The sequence below is a fragment of the Hemicordylus capensis genome, chromosome 5 (assembly GCF_027244095.1).
Source record: "Hemicordylus capensis ecotype Gifberg chromosome 5, rHemCap1.1.pri, whole genome shotgun sequence".
NCBI classification, from domain to species: domain Eukaryota; kingdom Metazoa; phylum Chordata; class Lepidosauria; order Squamata; family Cordylidae; genus Hemicordylus; species Hemicordylus capensis.
Window position 1 is genome coordinate 185,671,984 of NC_069661.1, and position 21,414 is coordinate 185,693,397.

The following is a 21,414-nucleotide window of genomic DNA, read 5'->3' on the forward strand; positions in this document are numbered from 1 at the left end:
CTGCTGGGAGTGCGGCTTGTGCTCCCAAATGATCCACACTACTCTTAGTAAGTAGCATGGATCGCCAGAGGCCGGGACCATGTGTGCTGGCCTCCAGATATCCCACAATGCATCACATGACTAGCACAGTGCATTGGGTGCTCTAGCACCTGTCTCTGTGTCTGCTTGGCCTTAAGCAGCCCAAGCGGTCACACGACCACAGAACCAGGGTTAAGGTCACGCTTCCCCCTGCCAGGCTTCAAAGTTACTAAAATGAATATTTATATACCACTTTTCAACTAAAGTTCCCAAAGCGGTTAACACAGATATAAATTGATTAAAATAAATTAAATGGCTCCTTGTCCCCAAAGGACTCACAAACTAAAAAAGAAACGTAAGATAGACACCAGCAACAGCCACTGGAGGGATTCTGTGCTGGGGGTGGGTAGGGTCAGTTACTCTCCCCCTGCTAAATAAAGAGAATCGCCAATTTAAAGTGCCTCTTTTCTCAGTTAGCAAAGTTGAGCTAGGCGCCACAGTAGCGCCGGGATCAGGCTTGATCCCAGCTGCACACGAGCAGCCCTAACCAGTCCAACAGCCTTATTGGATCCTGAATCCTTTGCTGCAGCTACACAGCAGCGAAAAGTAGAGGGCTGAATTTCTGACATCTATTACACCTTTCAGACAATAGAAATCAAAAATTCAGAAAGGTGTTTGAAGAGTTCTGTCTAGAGTGTGTGTGTGTGTGTGTGTGTGTGTGTGTGTGTGTGTGTAAAAGATATACTAGTGAGCTAGGTACTGTGCTTGTTGCAAAACTTACTGCAAGGTCACAGGGACATCATATCACAAGCTTACATGCCTCCCAGTGTTGAAGCATTCTGTTGCCTTTTATATTATTCTGTTTTCTCAGTGAACTGAAGAAGTATTTTTAGATTCTGTTATGTCCATCAGTCATTTATTCATAACCTAGTTTTAAAGGATATTTTTGGCTTTCCATTTATACAAAAGAAGGCAGAACAAGTGCTGATTGGGCATTTCCACTGGGCTTTCTTGCCTCTGCCCAGCTGTCAGAGAATCAACCTTAAAAAACTCAGCAGCATGCTTTTCTCAGCTACTTGTAAATTACTTCATAGTTGAAGTCAAATTTATATTGCCTGCCCCATCTGTCATCATGATTGCAAAGTTAGTAATGGCATTTCAGAACATCTATTCAGTGCAAAATAATAAAAATACTATATATTTAAATCACATTAAATTTTACGTTTAAGAATAGTTTTTAGTGCACATTTAATATTCGGTATTTTCCTATTAAGACATTTAACATTGTTTCTTGGTGAAGGAGATAAGCTATATAATCTCTTCACATTTTAATTTAATTAGAAAAAGCTCGATTAAGATGTTTACCACAGTTGCACTATGAATTCTGTATTGGTTATAAACATTTCTTTAATAATAAAAAAGTATTAATTAGATTAAATCTGTGTGTCTGTTTTCCAGTCAGAAACTGGGGGAGATACTTTCCTTTCATTTGCTATCTAGCCAGAGATGATGTGAAATGTTTAGTGGCTGTAGGATCCAATTAATTGAAAACACTAGCATTTGGTTTTCAGCATGAATGCCAAAGAGGTATTTGTAAAAATGTTTAGATCATATAAAAGCTCTCCAAAACTTTTTAAAAAAGAAGTAATTTCTCCTTGAGCACAAGCTCAAGGAGACTGTGAGGCGGGTCTCACAATCGATGAGACCCACCTCCAGATGGTTTGCGGGGAGAGCGGGCTAGCCCGCTCTCCCTGCAGATGATCATTAGCCCTCCCTGGGTGGCCGGATCAGCCGCCCACACAACTGCCAGCTCCGTCATGGAGCTGGCAGGTGCTTGGAAGTTCGGGGGCCGCGTGGCCCCCGGGAGTTCCAGCATGCTCTACGCTATCTCTGGAGAGACCCCTGAGCCATGAGGCTGCTTTTTAGCCTCCCGGTCGGGAGTCTCCTCGTGAGTTGCTGCAGCACGGAGCCATGCCACAGCAGCACATGATCATATAGCCCAGGTTAGCGGAGCGCTCATCATGGAGCTGGCAGGGGCTTGGAAGTTCAGGGGCCGCATGGCCCCCAGGAGTTCCAGCATGCTCTGCGCAATCGCTGGAGAGACCCCTGAGCTGTGAGGCTGCCTTTTAGCCTCCCGGTTGGGAGTCTCCTCATGAGTCGCTGCAGCGTGGAGCCGTGCCACCACAGCACACCATTGTATAGCCCAGGTTAGCGGAGCACTCGCTCCGCTAACCTGGGCTAAGGGGAGGGGTTCCTAAGCGGGTAACCCACTGTGAGGCAACTGGGCTCGCCTGCAAGCCCAGTGATCCTCATGGTCTGCTAAAATCAGGCTAGCCTCCCCTAGCCCGATTATAGCCGATTGTGAGAATAGCCGTATTAACTTCCATGCAATGTTTCCATATAAAAATGCAGTCTGGATGCCTATAGTGTTGGTTTTTTATTTTGTTTTTTAAATTATGCCTGCAGGTGGATAGTCTTTGAAGTTCTGGGCTCAGACACCTGATTTCAGTGTCAAGGGGATATTTGGAAAAGATGTTGGAAAAGGAGAGAATGAAAATATAAATGTTCTCTGGAGTTTTGCAACAGAGTGTAAGACTTTAGGGTCAGTGGTATGAAGTATACATGGTACATTATTTGATATACCAAATTCAAAGGTTGCAGGTTACCTTTGTAAGTGAGAGCACCTTTAACTGTGCCTGAAGAAATCCTTGTGAAAATAACCAAAAATAATTTTGCTGTTCAGGACATAGTGTCCTAAGAAATACACTTTTTAAAATCTGAGTTTTAAGTGGCTGGTGTGCTCCATTTCAATCTCATGGGCAGGAACTAAGGTTTCTGATATTCAGTTCCTGGATTCTAGAATTCCCCATTTAGCTATGCCAGTGCCTTCATAGTATAGTACTTGTATTTGGTGTTTATTTAGCAGCAGCCAGTGGAGTGGGCGTCACACCTTGGGCTCAGGAGATCTGGTTCAGACATGAACAGGTGGGAATTGGAGGGTCAGAAGCTGCAGGAGCAGTCAAGGAGATGCCTGACTCAGGTACCAGTTTACAGTCAAACAAAGGATGACATCCTGTAGTCAGAACTGGGCTGGGGTTGAGCATCAAAAGAGTCAGTCAAGCAAAGACAGGGCAAGGGTGGGCAAGACAAGGCAATGCAGAACGAGGCACACACCAAGTTTGTGTTTCTCTACTCTTGACAAGTTGCTCAGACTGCCAGGCTGGCTTAGAGGCAAAGGCTCTATGGAGTCAAAGGGTCAGCTGATTATAGCCTGGCATAAGCTTTTGTGAACTAAAACCCACTGCAACAGATGCATGAAGTGTTATCTTCAGTAATACATTCACACACACACCACTGTATGAACAAATTGTAAACAGTGGAGTGATAAAATGCAGCAAGTGCTGTGTCTGACATTTCTATACAAAATTCAGATGTATACTGGGTAATCACAGTACTATTCACAAAAGCAGTAATTAGTAATAGCTCAGGCTGACACCCAGACTAGCACTGCACTGATGCAGGAGTGTCTGACATCCATATTAATACTGCACCATTGCATGAGCTGGGAGGGATAGTTTTTGACAATCTCCCTTTTTCTCTGAAGCCCACTGGGCTGTGGGACAGATTTTCAAGAGGCACAGTGGACTTCAGAAGAAAGAGAAATAATGGGGGGGGAACCCTCGTGCGATAATGGAGTGCTAGTCTGGATGCAAGCCACAATCTTTTTCAACTTCTGTAATGCATTTGACATGGGGTGCCCAGGAAAAGCATTTGGAACCTTTAGTCGATGCAAAATATGGCAGCCAAGCTTTTAACAGGAACTGCCCATTAGAATCACGTCACTCCCACTTTACATAATCTGCGCTGGTTACTTATTTGTTTTGGGGCTCACTTCAAGGTGCTGGTTATTACCTTTAAAGACTTAAACCCACTTATTGAAGGTTATATTGTAAGCATGCATAGTGCTAGTGGAAGACATTCTGTTTATCCAAGAGGAAGGCGCAGTTCTCCCCTTCCACTATTCTTCCTTTCTGCTGCTGCAGCCTGCTCTGCCACATGCCACCCCGCTCTGGAGGGTCTCACAACCCTCAGGAGCAGATTTTTAGGGGGTACAGGGGGCTTTAGAGAGAAAGGGAGGGAGGTAGAAATTGTTCTTCCTTCATGCTTGAACAGGAAAAACTTATGCTCACACTATGAGAATTTAATATACAACCTAATATAAATATATGTATAGTAATTTGTAATGAAGGATACTTTTCATTTAAAAGCGCTAATTTGATCCTGAAATTTAAACCTTCAAGTTCACCCTCAATTTCTTATTGGTGCTGTTTAGCTATTAATCTGCATTACAAAAATTTTCTCCCTCTGTAGTCTGTGAATTCATGATAGAATCATTAATGTATGTAGACATTAATGTGGTTTGTCCTTGTGACACAGGGCAGGTAAAAACCACCACACATGTTCTCCTCTTACATGCTCTTGTTCCTTTTACAGAGATAGTTGCACCAACTTTAGCTTGCCAGTACTCTTCAAGTATCTGGTTGCTCAAGTAAATTTTATACCTTGCTGCTCTTCTTGGATGAAGACCCCACCATCACGCACAGTGCTACAACGTTCTGTGCTGCAGCGTGTAGAATCGGCAGTGCCATGACAGCTCCCACCTAGAGAGACCGCGAGCTGAGCCTATAAAATCGAGTCTTGGCCTCAACCTTAACTTTTTATGGATGTTTTAAAGAATTTTTAAAGATGTTTTTAAGAAGGGTACTCTTAAGTACCCTTCTGGCCTACTGTTTACTAGGATGCAGACTTCTCTCTTGCAGATAGTCTTGGTGCTATTTTAAATCTTATTTTTAAAATTTTTAAAATTTACTTCTACCTTACTACCCTACATTTTAATAGTTTCATAACAGTAGTTTTATATTTTGTATCTCCCATCTCCTGCTTGTATCTTATGTATTTTATTGCCCTTATGGTGGTCTAAGATCAAATAGAGATTGATTGATTGATGTCATAAGAACATAAGAACAGCCCTACTGAATCAGGCTCAGGGCCTATTTACTCCAGCATCCGCTTTCACACAGTGAAATGACACTTTCTCATGACACTGTGAAACACACAGGTTTCTCACAAGAGGTGAGGGAATGCTCTCTCTTGCTGTTGCTCCCCTGCAAATGGTATTTAGAGACATCTTGCCTCTGAGGCTGGAGGTGGCCTATAGTCACCAAATTAGTAGCCATTGATAGACCTGTCCTCCATGAATTTGTCTAAGGCCCTTTTAAAGCCATCCAAGCTTGTGTCCACCACCACATCCCATGGCAGAGAATTCCATAGATTAATTATGCTCTGTGTGGAAAAGTACTTCCTTTGTTAGTCCTAAATTTCCTGGCCTTCAGTTTCATGGGATGACCCCTGGTTCTAGCATTGTTAGAGAGGAAGACAAATTTCTCTCTGTCCACTCCCTCTGCTCCATGCATTATTTTAGACAACTCTATCATGTCTCCCTGTAGTTGTTTCTCTTCCAAACTAAAGAACCCCAAATGCTGAAGCCTTGCCTCATAAAGAAGGTGTTCATCTTTGATGATCATCTTTGTTGCTCTCTTCTACACCTTTTCTAGTTCTACAATGTCCTCCTTAAGATAAGGTGACCAGAACTGTACGCAGTACTCCAGAGGTGGCCGGACCATAGATTTGTATAAGGGCATTAGAATATTAGCATTTTTATTTTCAATCCTCTTCCTAATGATCCCTAGCATGGAATTGGCCTTTTTCACAGCTGCCACACATTGAGTACACACTTTCAATAAGCTGTCTACCATGACCCCAAAATCTTTCTCCTGGTCAGTCACTGACAACTCAAACCCTATCAGCACATATGTGAAGTTGCAGAGTTTTGCCCCAAGATGCATCACTTTACACCTGCTTACACTGAACTGCATTTTGCCATTTTGTTGCCCACTCATGCAGTTTGGAGAGATCCTTTTGGAGCTCCTCACAATCTGCTTTGGATTCCACTACCCTAAATAGTTTAGTGTCATCTGGAAATTTGGCCGCTTCGCTGCTTATCCCAACTTCTAGATCATTTATGAACAAATTAAAAAGCACTGGCCTGTTGACACTCTCAAAGAACTCCAAAAGTTTAGTGAGGCAAGACTTATCCTTGCAAGAGCCATGCTGGTTCTCCTTCAGCAAGGCTTGTTCTTCTATATGTTTAACCATTTATCCTTCAGTATGCTTTCCAGCAATTTACGCGGCACAGAAGTTAAGCTAAGCAGTTTGTAGTTTCATGGATCCCTCCTGGATCCCTTTTTGAAAATCAAAGTTACATTAGCTACTTTCCTTTCCTCTGGTACATAGCCTGATTGTAAGTACAAGTTGCATATTTTTGCTAGAAGATCAGCAATTTCATATTTGAACTCTTTCATAACTCTTTGGTGGATACCATCTGGCCTTGGTGATCTGTTAATTTTTAGTTTTTCTAAACAGTTTAGAACATCCTCTCTCTTCACCTCAAATTGGCCCAGTTCTTCAGACTCTAAGCCCAAAAAGCTCAGTTGCGGCATGGTTATATGGTCGGTATCCTCCACTGTAAAGACAGATGCAAAGAACTCATTCAGCTTCTCTGCAATCTCCTTATCCTCCTGAATAATCCTTTTCACACCCTCATCATCTAAGGGTCCAAGTGCCTCCCTTGCAAATTTTCTCCCTCTGATATATTTAAAGAAGTTTTTGTTCCTCACTCTCTCTTTTTTTGCATCCATTATTGTCTCCTTGCATTTCTTTTGTCAGAATTTATGTAGTTATGTTACCATGTTTATGATCTTTGAAATATAAGAGGAGAGCTGGTCTTGTGGTAGCAAGCATGAATTGTCCCCTTTGCTAAGCAGGGTCCTACCTGGTTTGTATTTGAATGGGAGACTGCATGTGAGTACTGTAAGATATTCCCTTTAGGGGATGGGGCTGCTCTGGGAAGAGCATCTGCATGCTGCTATGCAATAGGTACCAATAAGTTTCCTCCCTGGAATCTCTAAGATAGGGCTGAAAGAGACTCCTGTCTGCAGCCTTGGAGAAGCCACTGTGAGTATGTAGACAATTCTGAGCTAGATGGTCTGACTTGGTATAAACTAGCTTCCTATGTTCCTTTGCGTACTGTAGTACAAAATATTAAAAGTACAATTTTGAAGTTTTTAAAGTATTTGCTAAAGTTTTGCCCCTTTTTCAAGGCAAAAGTGGTACTTTTGCAGAGGGCGAGCCTCCCCACACCTAAAATTTTTTCCCAGTCCTCTCTTTTTCCTGCCTATTGGCAGCTGTTCACAGCTACTGGTTTTCTGGTTTATTGCTTCTTTGGTGCCAGTTCCTGTTTTTATCCCGTCCTCTAGGCATCCCAGCCAAGCAGGGCTTCTTTCATGGGTGTGATGACATTGCGGTGCCACATAACCAATCGGATTTGGCTATATGGTAATATCACCAAAGGCAAATAATGTCTCTGTGTCTTCACTGAGTGTGTCAGTCTAAATGAATGCTAGAAGAGGAACATGGCCGCTTTACTAAAGCAACCTGGTTAACACTCCGTGTTTTGCTGCACAACGGCGTTTTGGTTACTGCAGCATGACAAAACAGGGAGCATAACGGCAGCTGTCTCAGCAAAATGAACACACGTCCTCCTCCAGTGCCAGCCCCTTGACCACTTTTTTTCTTTCTTTCAAGGGAGTATGAAAAATTACTGGAAGGGACATGTCTTATGCCCTGCAAGAGCTTCAGTTAAAAGTGCTCCCCTTTGCAGCTCATCTTTCATTTTAAGTGACTTTTCCTAATAATTTCTTTTTAATTACAGAGCAAAGAGATTACATTCCAGCTTCAGGAGGATTTAATGAGGGTTCTTAATGAGCTTTATACGGTAAGCATAATGATTTGGCTTTGGGTGAAAGAACTGTACAGTGAAAATCCATTTTTACATATTTACATTTGTTTTAATTGAGTCACCATATCATGGAACAACACTGTATTTTAGTTTGGTGAGAACATCTGGACAAATAAGACTGCTGATGTAGCCAGAAAAGACACATTCATCTAAAAGTTTCAGTTGTCTTCAGGACTTGCTGTCCATTTAAAATCCACCATGTGTTTAGCTGGAATTTGGATGCCTCCTGACTTGCCTATTTATGCTTAATGCATTTAAGTGGTTCATTATAATTTGCGCCTTTTTGTGTTTCCAGCAGCTTAGTCAAACATTATGTTTTTCATTGCACCTGGACTTAAGTGCATGTCTGTTTTTCTGAAATCGTGCCAAGTTGACAGGGGCTTTGCACTGATTTCATTGGAAGCAAAAGCAATGTAAAGCACTGTGCCACAAGACAGCTTGTTATAGCCATTAGCCATTTAGCAGAGTTCATAGCAATATAATGCTATGAGACCTCAGTCCTTGTCATTGGTCCTTTTGATATTTGAATATCATTTTACTTTATATAAGTAGATCAAAGATGTTGATGAACATACCAAATTAATAATCAGCTATGTATTGTACATTTGGGAAGCAGTGTTCTCTCTACTTTTTTTCATCTGTGTACGGAATGAGTTGTTCTGAGTGGCAGTATCAAGGCCGTGTGTGTCAGAATGGAGCCTTCCCAATTCAACCTGAGCAGGATCTAAAATTAACTGAGTAGACATCAGAAAATGTGTGAGCGTGCGCACATGTGCACACCTTAGAGGGAACAGTGTTGGGAAGGCGTCTGCAGTTTGTGGATTGCATGTGCAGCAAATAGGTGTTGAAACAAAGGAAAGTTGCTGCATTGAAGGAGAGCAAAATACTATGTTTGCACTAGCTTCAACCTGTAGGTCTCATATGCCACAGATTTATAGATATACGGTGTGTCTGGCCTATGTGTATCTGCACTGCAGACAGGACAGGGCATGATGCTGACACAGTGAAGGCACTCAAAGAATGGTATGGATAGGAGTGTAATTAAATTTGACTGAGCCTGCAGATGGAAGGTCTGTTTATATTCATAGTAATTGCTTGATGTGCTTTGTCAGACACCTGTGAATCAACACGCTCTTTTGGAAATAAATGCATGGTTCTACACTGTCATCATATACCTGTGTGCTTACCCACAATTTTGGAAGAATTACTTCAGAATTTCTACCAGTTGAATTATTCTGAACGTAATAGCAAGATTGATTCACCTAACAAATCCTAGGTGATTACAGCAAGGGATGCTTGTACAGAATGGTGGTATATGTTGTTGAGGACTGTAGAATAGTCATGATGATCTAAGGCTGTGTGGGCCTAGGGCTCCTTCATGCTGTGATGCACAGAAGTGATTGCTGAGAGCAGAGAAATCATATCCCATTAGGCATTAGGAACATCTTGTACTTATATAGCAATGTCTGCAATGATTCTTTATAGCATTTCTGGTATAATTTTCAAGGTGCTGACTTTAACCTATTAAAACCTTAACAACTCTAATTCTTTATACTGTAAAATCCACTTCTTTGTCAATGCCCACCTGCAAACTTGATGGATCAGCCAAGGGTGACCTTGTGGTAGTGCTCTCCACATCTAAGCAATGAAGGCACAGAGGCAGCCATTCTCAGTCACTCTTCCCCTGTTCTGAAACTAGCTTCATCTAGAGATCTGGCAGTGAGTTGGGTCAGACGACCAGATGTGACCTGCAACCTCTTCCCCTTCACCTCATATCCTCAGTTTGCAGAACCAGAAGATCCTGGTTGATTGCAGCACCACTCGTCATCTGAACCCAGGAGCGATTGTTTAATTGTGATTTATAAACTAGGATGTGAAATTGCGATTTGGCAGTGGTTTCATATCTTGGTTTGTAAACCACAGCTAAACAAAAACACTCAGGTTTGATAGATATATGAAGCTGTTTAACCAAACTAGGGTGTCGGTGTCAGAGCTCTGTACCAGAACTGACGAGATAAAGGGAGAGAAAGAAGAGACTGCATTGACTCAAGTGACTTCAGGTTGAATTCATGACTCAATAAACCATCATTTGTTTAATCCTCTGAACCAGCCCAATATCAGGAGCCAGCCCAATATCAGGTCCTTTTAATGATAATTTTGTTTTATATGTTTATATCTTAAGTCTTTTTAAAAAGCACTGTAAATGTTTTTCACCTGATTTGACATTTGAGGATTATTTATTTATTTATCATATTTCTATACCGCCTGGCATTTCACCAGAGATGAAAGTTTGGGGTGGTATACAAATTTTATAATTAATAAATAAATCTGCATTCCTAGGTGGTGTACATAAGTTAAAATACAATATAAAAACAGAATAAAATTATGTTATAATTATGTTATAAAATCAACTAAAATTAATTTAAAGTCCGAGAAAACAAGTGTGACTTAAGGGTCTTTTTAAAAACTGCCAGAGATGGAGCAAATCTGATTTTAACAGAGTGCATTCCAGAGCCCCATGGCAGCCACAGAGAAGACTCGGTCCTGAGTAGTTACCAAATGAGCCAAATGTGATGTAAAACTGAAATGGATAATAAAAATAGATTTCAGCTGTGGTTAATTTAATCTTTAGAGAAGTTCATAGCCCATAAAGAATTGCAGTTTTTTTAAAAAGACAAAAAACATAAACAAGACGTTGCAGCCTTTGGCATAGTGCCCTCACAGAATAGTAAATTTGCTTCAGGTAGATAAAAAGTGAATCGCTTTTGCAGCTGTTTTACCCCTGTAGTTTCTACTTATTTAATGAACTGTTCCCAAAAGGACCAATTTAAAAATAAAATTTCTGGATCCTGATTGACATTCAGTAATGTTATAGGATGGCGGAGTCACAGTGTGGGGAAAGGGATTAACTTGTTTAATCTACTGCAGTAGAAGGGGAAAGGTTTTTAATCTATATACAACAATAGTACAATAGATTATTTTGTTGTTAATATTATAAACAACTTTTTCATGTAGCAAGTTGCATCATGTGAAGGTGGATCCAACAATATAGTAGTTAGACAGTAAATTTCTAACTTGCCAGAAGCTATGTAGGGAGGAAGAGAACATCTGCTTCCCAGACTGCTTTCCAGAGGTTGAGCCTGAAGTGCTGTCTGTCTGCTGCTTGCTTGCCTGTCCGCCTGCTTGCTTGGTGCCCACTGCTTGCCCCTGACTTGTGGGCGTTTGTACAGAATTGGGGCCCATGGTGAGTCAGCAGTTCCTGTGTACCACCTGCCCAGACCTGCCAGCTCTGGCCCTCTGTAGGGATTTTGCCTGTGGCTGCGGGGTTGCCATTGAAGGGGCAACTCCCACTTCAGGGGATGGCGAGGGCCAGGCCTCCTGGCTTAGGAACCTACATGTGTGTAAGTGGGTATTTTATATTTTGGCTTCTGTTTAAATCTTGGGTGAGATTGTTTTATAATGTGTTTGGATTTGTCTGGAGATAGGGAGACGGGGCGTATCCACTGATTATTAGGCGACTATTCCAGTGATGGTTGTGAATAGAAAAAGTAACATTAGCAAGTCAGCAGGCCGTTACAGGGGAAGGGAAATCTGAAATCTAGCTGTTTTTCCCTCCAGCTGTCCTGCCAGCTCTTTGACCTTGGGGAACAGTGCCAACCACTCATAGAGTCTCACCTTACTCCTTTGCAATGCCAAGTTAGTCCAGAAAAAATAAAAAATAATCCATGATTTGATTCTGGATGAAGGGGCCGACCTGGTATGTATGGTTGGGGAAGGCTGGTAGCCCACTGCTAGTAGCCCACTACTGGTAGCTGGTAGCCACTCTTCCTTTCAGGGTACTCTGTAGAGGAACAGGTGCGGGGACATGGGCAGGGAAGTGGAGTGGCTGTGTTCTATAAGAATAGCATCTCCATTACCAGGATCCCTGTCGAAGTGTCTGATGATATCGAATGTGTATACTTAGGTTTGGGGACTAAGGATAGACTGGGACTTCTGCTGTGTACCGATCACCCTGCTGCTCAACGGAGTCCCTAACTGAGCTCACGGACTTGGTCCCAGACTTGGCGTTGGAGTCCCCCAGGCTTGTGGTGGTGGTGGACTTCAATGTTCACTTTGTGGACCAATCTATCTGGGGCAGCTCTGGAGTTCATAGCGGACATGACAACTATGGGCCGATCCAAAGGCATCTCGCAACTGATGCATGTTGCTGGTCACACACTTGTTCTGGTTTTTCACTCTGATCAGGGTGGTGTTCCATGGGTGGGGCCTCCTGTGATTTCCCCATTGTCATGGATGGATCACCATCTTCTTAAGGTTGGACTCACGACCACAGCCCACCTTCACGGGGTGAAGCCCCTATTAGGATGGTCCACCCGATAAGGTTATTTGATCCAATGGGATTCCAAGAAGCCTTGGAAGGATTTAGTGTTGGCTCTGACAGTGATTCTGCTGATGCCCTGGTGGAGAACTAGAACAGCAAACTCACCAGGGAAGTAGACATGATCACTCCTAAGCGTCCTCTACGACCTGCTTTGAAATTGGCCCCTTGGTATATGGAAGAACTACGGGAGCTGAAGTAGAAAGGTAGACAACTGGAGCACGAGTGAAGAAGTGATTCTTTTCTGCCTGTATTGCATCCACAAGTTCACGTCCAGTGGAGTTGTTTAGGGTTGTGACAGGCCTAGTACTTTCCCCTCCTCCCTTGAATCAGAATTTGGAACATCAGTTACCCGCTGTGATATTTTTAAGGAGTCCTCATGTGGCTAGAAACTGGATCAGTTTCAGTTTGTGACTCCTGAGGATGAGGACAAGCTGCTTGGAGTGATGTGGCCTACCACCTGTTTTGCTTTACATTTGCCTGACATGGCTTATATCAGGCAGGAAGGTTGTTGAAGAAGGATGCCTCCTTGCCTTAAGGAAGCAATTATTAGAACACTTTAGCCTACCTTGGATCCCTGTTAACCTACCTTGGATCCCTCCGAGTTAAGGCCTGTCTCCAACCTTCCGTGGTTGGGCATGGTAATTGAGAGGGTGGTGGCCTCCCAGCTCCGGGCAGTCTTGGAAGAAACTGCTTATCTAGACCAGGCCTGCTCAACTTAGGCCACCCACCTGTTTTGGGACTACAACTCCCATAATCTCCAGCCACAGCAGCCAATAGCCAAGGATTATGGGAGTTGTAGGCCGACAACTGCAGGAAGGCCGAAGTTGAGCAGCCCTGATCTAGACCCATTTCAAACTGGCTTTTGGCGGGCTATGGGGTGGAGACTGCCCTGGTCAGCCTGATGGATGATCTCAGATTGGGAATTGACAGAGGAAATGTGACTTTGTTGGTCCTTTTGGATCTCTTGATGGCTTTCGATACCATCAACCCTAGTATCCTTCTGGAGCGTCTGAGGGGGTTGCAGGTAGGAGCCACTGTTTTGAGGTGGTTCTGCTCCTACCTTTCGGACAGATTCCAGATGGTGTCCCTTGGAGACGGTTGCTCTTCAAAATCTGAACTTTCGTATTGTGTCCCTCATGGCTCCATATTGTCTCCAATGCTGTTTAACATTTGCATTAAACCGCTGGGAGAGATGATCAGGAGATTTGGTGCAGGGTGTTATCAGTATGATGATAACACCCAAATCTGTTTCTCCATGTCAACATAATCAGGAGAAGGCATAACCTTCCTAAATGCCTGCCTGGAGGTGGTTATGGGCTAGATGAGGGATAACAAACTGAGACTGAATCCAGGTAAGACTAAGGTACTTATTGTGTGGGGTCGGAATTCGGGAGATTATTTTGATCTGCCTGTTCTGGATGAGGTCACACTTCCCCAGAAAGAACAGGTATGCAGTATGGGAGTGCTTTGGATCTTAATCTCTCCATGTTGTCCCAGGTTGAAGCGGTGGCCAGAGGAGCTTTATATCAGCTTTGGTTGATACACCAATTGTGTCCCCTTCTTGAGATAAAAGACCTCAGAACAGTGATACATTTGTTAGTAAACTCCAGACTTGACTACTGCATTGCGCTCTGTGTGGGGCTGCCTTTGTACATAGTCTGGAAATTGCAGTTGGTACAGAATGCGGCAGTCTAGTTGGTCTCTGGGTCATCTCAGAGACCCATATTTCTCCTGTTTTGAAAGAGCTACACTGGCTGCCAGTGTGTTTCTGGGAAAAATACAAGGTGCTGGTTATAAACTATAATGCCCTAAACAGTTTACGCTCTTTAGTATTTAAGATAACGTATTTAAAGAATTTAAGAGGCTCTTCACCATGAACTCCACCACCCATTGAGATCATAAGGAGAGGTTTGTTGGCAGTTGCCACTAGGGATGTGCACGGACTGGTCTGGAGCCCATTCTAAGGGCCTCTCTACCTGGGGCTGGTTCAGTGATTCAATTGGGGGGGGTAGAACCCTCCCCTGCTGAAATGCGCTCCCTGTTGAAATAAGAGCCTCCCCATCTTTGACAACTTTGTAAAAGGCAGTTAAAACACATTTGTTCACCCAGGCTTTTAATTAGATTTACAGTTTTTAATAGTTTAAACATTGTGTTAAATTTTAAATTATTTTAATGTTTTAGCATTTTCAATGCTGTTTTAATTTGTATTGTTTTGCTGTAAACCATCCAGAGAGGTAGGTTTTGGGTGGTATACAAATGTGTTAAATAATAATAGTAATAAATTATCTAGGGACAAAGTATCAGAAGATAAGCAGGACCAGCATACATATAACATACCTTTCACAATTTTGCTTGAACTATGTAATATGGGCCGAATAAAAAAATTGATCCATATTTTGTGTGATTTTTCAATAATTTTTATGTATTTATTGTTTAATTTTTATACTGTTTTTCATTAAAATAATCTCAAGACAGTTTACAAGACATTTAAAACAATATAAAACTATAAAAACTGCACAATAAAAATTAAATTGGAATATAACATACAAATCTAATTAAAAACTAAAAAAAAACAAAAACCCATGTATAATATAACCATAAGATACAAAGCAACAGCAACAAAACACTCATATAATGGCCCTGGTAAAAAGCCAAGATTTTACTTGCCTTCTAAAAGCAAGAGTGCTTTTAGAGCGGATGCCCACCGGGAGAGCATTCCAAAGTCTGGAGGCAGTAACTGAGAAGGCCCTGTCCCGCACACTCAAAAGTTTTATGCTATTGTAAAGCTCCCAGAGACAAAAGTTTGGGGCAGTGTACAAATTTGATTAATAAATAAATTAAAAGTGAGCCTCCTTCATTGTTGGCACATGGAGCATCCCCGCCCCACCCCAATAACCTCATTAAGTGGGCAGAAACCCTTGGGAACAGGCAATTCCTCAGATATCTAGGGCCCAAACCATTAAGAACTTTAAAGATCAAAATCAGCACCTTGAATTGGACCCGGAAACAAATTGGCAGCCAATGTAGCTTTTTCAAAATGGGTGTAATATGGTCCCAGAAGGCAGTTCCGATTAACATCCTAGCTGCCTCATTTTGCACTAGCTGCAGTTTCCAAATATTCTTCAAGGGCAGCCCCACGTACAGCAGTAATCTAAAATATAAGGCATGGGTAACAGTGGCCAGATCTGCCTTCTCGAGAGAGGAATGCAGCTGGTGCACTAGCTGAAGCCATGCTAAGGCACCCCTGGTAAGTGGTAAGTTCACCTTAGACAAAAGGAGGCAAATCCAACCCTCAATATAGTACTTGCATGGTTGAGTTTTAATACTGCTTGTTCAAGTATACTCTTTGGTATTTAACACATCTTCTTTGAATGCTGTTAAATTGAAAGAGATATAAATTGCTTTCTCCTTCACCTGCTATGGCTTCTTCATGGGATATGTGGTTAACAGTTCACCCTGTTTTAGACCCAAAATTGGGGATATGCAGAACGTTCCATGGTTGGAATGTTCTGACTTGAAACGGACTGTTTCGAGTGCTATGAGCTTGGAACAGAGCACCCTTCAAATGAAGGGCCTGTTCCAAGCTCGGAACCGAATGGCCCGTTTTGAGTCAGAGCATTCTGAGTGCCATTTTGGATTCCGAAATGGCACTCAGAATGTTCCAGTGCAGAATGGGGTCATTCCATCAGAACAACTGGCTCAACCAGTTGTTCTAACGGAACATACTGTGAATTTAATGTTCCGTTCTGAGATTGGAACCGCACACTAAATCAGTTTCCTGCACTCAAAATGTTCTTCACCTCTGGCTCTTTAAATTGTGTGCCTTTCCCCTTTTGCATAAGTTACTTAATTATTCCCCAGCCCCATTTGTATTGATTTCATTATAGCAAGCTACTTGGCTCTTTCAGAATTACATGAGCTTATCTTTTGAGTACCAGTCTGGTTGTTACTGAAAATATTAATTTTGTGTAGGCCATAATCAAGAGGGGTTGTTTGAGTGTGTTAAAGATCTTGAACATCCTCAGTGATTCATACTCAGTTGCACTTTTGGCTGTTGTTTGTCTTTGTTTTTTTGAATGACAACTTGCCAAAAATGCTCTTGAATCTTGTCATGTTTCAAAAGCTGCTTGCAGTGCTGTTTGGAGGAAAGGCAGTAGATCAAAAACTCTGTGGGACAGACATAGCTCATTTCTTAGTTCTGTGGATTGTAACATGTTGCATTCAGAGTCAGTGAATGCACTCACTGCCCTTCAGATACAACCCAGCGTCCAGACTTTTCCCACTTTCTCCTACCCTGGACTTAGAGAAACCATCTTGAACAGCTGTATTTTTTAGAACAGGGAGAGGTAACCTTGGCCTCTCCCTGCTCTACTACTATCATCTACTACCATCATCCTACTACTATACTACTACCATCATCCCCAGCCACATTAAATTGTGACTGGGGATTATGGGGATTATAGTTCAGCAGCAACTGAAGAGCCAAGATTGCCCATCCCTGCTTTAGATCCTTGCCAGAAGCTGTATATAATAGCACAGTAGCCATAGCATTTGTTAATTTTATTCTCTTTTGCATTTCACTGCCACCTTCACCACGATTTGGAAATGGGTTCTAAATGAAGATTATATGAGAGCTAAATGCTATTTAGATAATGAATTTTTGACCCATTTTGGGCAAATGGAGAGGGAACCGAAAAATTTACATCAGATTAATTCCTGCCTATTCTTACCTCTGTGGAATATGACCTCAGTGACTTCTTTTAACAGTCTGTTCAGATTTTTGTTCAGAAGTTGGTATTCATAAATCAAGCAGAAGTCCACTAAAAAAAGAAACCCCTCAAACTCATAACAGACAATATTACTGCATCAGTATGGCTTTGCACAATTTGTTTGGTAAATGCTGCTAGATCATACCGTAGTTTTCATTTGTATTGGTGGAGAATGAAGGTGGAAGGAAAGCATTGCTAAGCATTCATTGAAATTGACTGCTACATATAAATATTAGAATACTTCATTATTGGAAAATAGAAAATATCATTAACATGGAAATGTTTTAGTGAAACTCTTCAAATAAATAGATAGTGAAGCCCATAAGTTTATGAAAAAGAAATGGATCCAACAAGAAGAGGTTGCTGGAGTCTAAAGCACTTTCCACCACCTACTGAGAAGGTATTGAAACATGAAAAGCATATTTGATTTTGAAAAATAACTCCTTTTGCTCAAGGGTGTAAGCTGCTGAAATTCCAAGTCTCTCTGAAGTCCAAAATTCCAGCCTTTGAGATGGACTACAAAGTGATTTTGCAGCATGTTCAGTACAAAAAATTACAGTACTATGAGACATTCAAATGAAATGAAAAATATCTCCAAAATCCAGCTCTGTCTTAGAATATTAAAAACACACAAAAGCTTGTGAGACACAGCTATTTTAAAGGATACTTTATTTATATCTGTTCTACATGCATCCTAATATATGTGTCTTCAAGCCCCCTCAAATCTTTTGTTTGTTCATTGGTTTGATATCAAAACACTCTCTTGCATGATTTAGAGTCATCTGAGCCCTATGTTACTTTCAACATTCGTACAACTAGTTTACTGTGTATATGTACAGATCTGTACACAGGTACAGTTGTTCACACATTATGTTAAACACAGGCATAGCAATAACTTCCTGCCTGTATCCAGAGGTGCTCTTACCCCTGGACTTCCGGTCTGATGTCCAGGGCCTCCACAGCCCCTGGGGGCCCCCAAATCCTCTTTAGTGTGTCCCAGATAGTGTAGTCGCCCAGCCAAGCATGATGATGCTTAATTTGAAGAGTGGGCCTTTAGGTCCAGGCTCCAAACTTACCTAGGTGCACCTCTGCCTGTACTATACATTTGAGAAGCCTATACCCAGCTTCGCTCTTAAAATGAACACAGGTACAGCCATTCACACAAAAAATGTATTGGGTACAGAGGTCTGTATTTTATGCACGTTATGTACATAAATGTCTGAATAGGGCTTCAGTTGTGCAGATATACAGTAGTCACTAGGGATGTGCATGGAATGGATTTTGCATTCTGTTTCAAGCTCAAAATAAAGAACAAAATGGCCAAGACATTTGGTCAAAACAGTATTTCGACAGAACAAATTCAAATTGTTTCAAGTGTTTCAGCTGGAACAATGAGGGAACTTGAAACCCCCCATTATTCCCCATGAGTAGTTCTTAGGGACAACAAGTGAGTTGTGTTGTAGGGCATGATAGGTGCTACCTACCACCCAACCCATGAAAGAAATGGGCAAGCGGACAATTTTAAACCCATTTTAAAAGATTTGATCCTATGGGGTTTGGGGGAGAAGGTAAAAAGTTGGTTAAAATTTTCCCACTTGCCCATTTCTTTTGTGGGTTGGATGGTAGGTAGCACCCATCATGCCCCCACCACACAACCCACTTTAGTGTCCCTAGGAGCTACCCATGGGGAACAATGGCGTGTTTCATGTTTCCCCATTGTTCCCTATGGCCGGAACAAGCTGCACTCACAGAGTACACTGCAGTGACTGCACACAAGTTTTTGCATTGCAATTTGCAATGCATTTTGCAACTCTGCCTTGAAAAACACTGCAGAAGCACACAGTAAAAGGAAACCTGTCCCTCCCAACACAGAACGCACAATTCAAATACAGTCCAAAAATGGCCCAGAAAGAATACCTGACCCAGAATCCACTTCCAGCCACAGTACCTGCATTGAATTATTTCATAGGCACAAGTTGCTCTCTCACACACAATTATGACTCCTTACATTATTTCCTAGCATTGCAACAGCTGCCACAGCAGCACCCTTACTTAGCAGCAAGCACAGCCATAAGCTCAACTAGAGCACCATCAGTCACATTTTAAGTGAGTATACCTTGCGATGCAGATTGCAAAGTACACCAGAACAGGGAGTGAAGCACAAGTTAGTCTCAAGGCCAGACATGGAGCTCATCATAGCAATCGCCAAAAAATATTACACACACACACACACAGATGCCAGTGTCCATTTTTTGCCACAACACTTTCTCGCAAACGAAACAAACCACAACTCAAGGAAGGAAGGCACCTAGGCTCTGCCTTTGTCAGTCTGAGATCCAGCAAAACCAGATAGTCATAGCAGCAATAGCACAGCATAGTATACATAGTGCTGATAAATGAAAACCACAGAATCAAACCTTCCTTCCTCCTCTCCCAAAGTATATTCTTCAAGAGAGGCACACACGGGCTCTCTCTGCCTCCCTGTCTCTTTGAATACATTTTGAACTTCCACTTTTTATGTTCCCTCCTCCCCCCCCAGCCCCACCCCAGCCAACGGGGGCACAATTGCCCATAACAACACTTGATTTATATAACAAGCCAACCAAGAAGCAAAGAGATTGCAAGCCAGTCAGAAGCCAGTGCCAGAAAACCAATCAGCAAGGGACAAACAGGCCTCCAAAATGGCATTCGAAATGTTAAAATGTTTTGATCAAAATGGGGTTGTTCTGTTCCAAGAACAAAACAGGCCCTTTATTCAAAAGAAGTTCAAAACACTCAAAACAGCCCATTTGGAGTTGAAATGTTTAAATGTCGAAATATTCTGCACATCCCTAGTAGTCACTCTGCACTTGAGGTAGTTTACAACCCTAAATTAAATGCAGTACATGGTAGTAAATCATGTCAGTGGCTGACATCCTGACTAAATTTACTAAAGGAAGTCCTATTGAAATTTAGTAGTCTTTTAGAATAACTTTGGAGTCAGCCAATAGATTTTATTTCCATGCAAGTGCATTCTGTTTCACTGCATTAGATGTGATCAGCTTTGAGATAGTGAACAAACAGAAACAAATGCTATAAGCCTGGCCTGAAGCACATACTCAAAATACCAGAGTTTTTTAGATGAGGGTGGAGCAAAGAATACAAAAACCAGCTGTCAAAATTTGAGCTCTGAAAATGATGAAACTGGTTCTTCTCTACAGGTATACCTGGTACATATATTTTCTGCAATTCACTTTCATGTATTGAAATAAAAGAAGGCCTTCATTTTCCATTACTTCATGTAGCTACTCCTACATCATGATTCAAAGTATGTTCTGAAAATAATCAAATATTTAAACTTTGAGGTAAAATGTAGCTTGTAAAGTTAATAAATTGAATGTGGCAGATACTTTTAATTATGTATGATAGTTTGTTTTAACTCTGCGTATTATTCAGACTTGTTTTCAATGTGCCCAGCACCTCCCTGACTGACTTGCCTTACCGCAATTCAGCTCCAAACTTACTGGGGCCATTCACATGATCTACCAGGCAGGCGGGGGGGGGAGACCCCCCCATCACCCTGTGCTTTGTGGGAGTGCGGAGCAGGGCAGATCACTCTGAGACCAGGACTCGTTATCTGGGTATCCCACAGTGCACCGCACGCCAAGCACAGTGCAATGTCGCTCCCTTTTTCCTGCAGTACCATTTAAGTTTACTTTAATGGATTCTCCCAGGGGACAGGTGCTCTAGGCCCCTGTCTCTGTGTCAGTGCAAACTGCAGGTAGCCCATGCTGAGACATGATCTCGGCAGCCAGATTAAAGGCGCATTTGCGCCATTAACCTCAGCTAATAGCCAGGCTTCAGCGCTGGGTTTTGCACTGCGGCACCTCTGGGATCCACGTGGATCCCAGTGGTTCTCATGGGCAGCCAAGCTAAGCGTGGGCTTTGCTGCTCGTTAGAATAGCCTTACTGTGTTTCAGCAGTCAGTATTGTGTTCTGTGATTATCCTCACCTCTTCTATATAAACTGTTGGTTATCAACTGCGTTCTATCAGTGCAGGTACACCACAATGTTCAAAGATGACATGGTTGGTTAAGGTATGACTTGTTAAGGTTTTGATTGCTATGAGAGCAACTTTGTAGAAATTTCTCTCTGAGAATTTCTGAGAGCTTTTCAAGTCTTTTATTTCTTTTCTTAGCTAGTCGTTTTTCTTGGGTTTTTTAGCCAGGATTTACCTTTTGTATATTTATTTGCTTTTGATTTCCGTGTATCCCTCATACATATGGTACAACACATCTCTTTTAAGAGGCACAACAAGAGTAGTGGTAAGTTTCTAATCTCCTGTGGCC

The 21,414-nt window shown here is 42.1% G+C and overlaps 1 protein-coding gene across 4 annotated transcripts in view; it reads left to right on the top strand.

Annotated features, from left to right (window-relative positions):
• The window catches only part of SRGAP1 (SLIT-ROBO Rho GTPase activating protein 1), a 187,549-nt gene that overhangs the window by 112,776 nt on the left and 53,359 nt on the right, over window positions 1-21,414 (top strand). For all 4 annotated transcript variants that reach the window (XM_053252111.1, XM_053252107.1, XM_053252110.1 and 1 more), the window contains one exon: window positions 7,850-7,912. In XM_053252111.1, coding sequence (XP_053108086.1) covers window positions 7,850-7,912 — 63 coding nt within the window. The remainder of the gene's footprint in view (window positions 1-7,849; window positions 7,913-21,414) is intronic.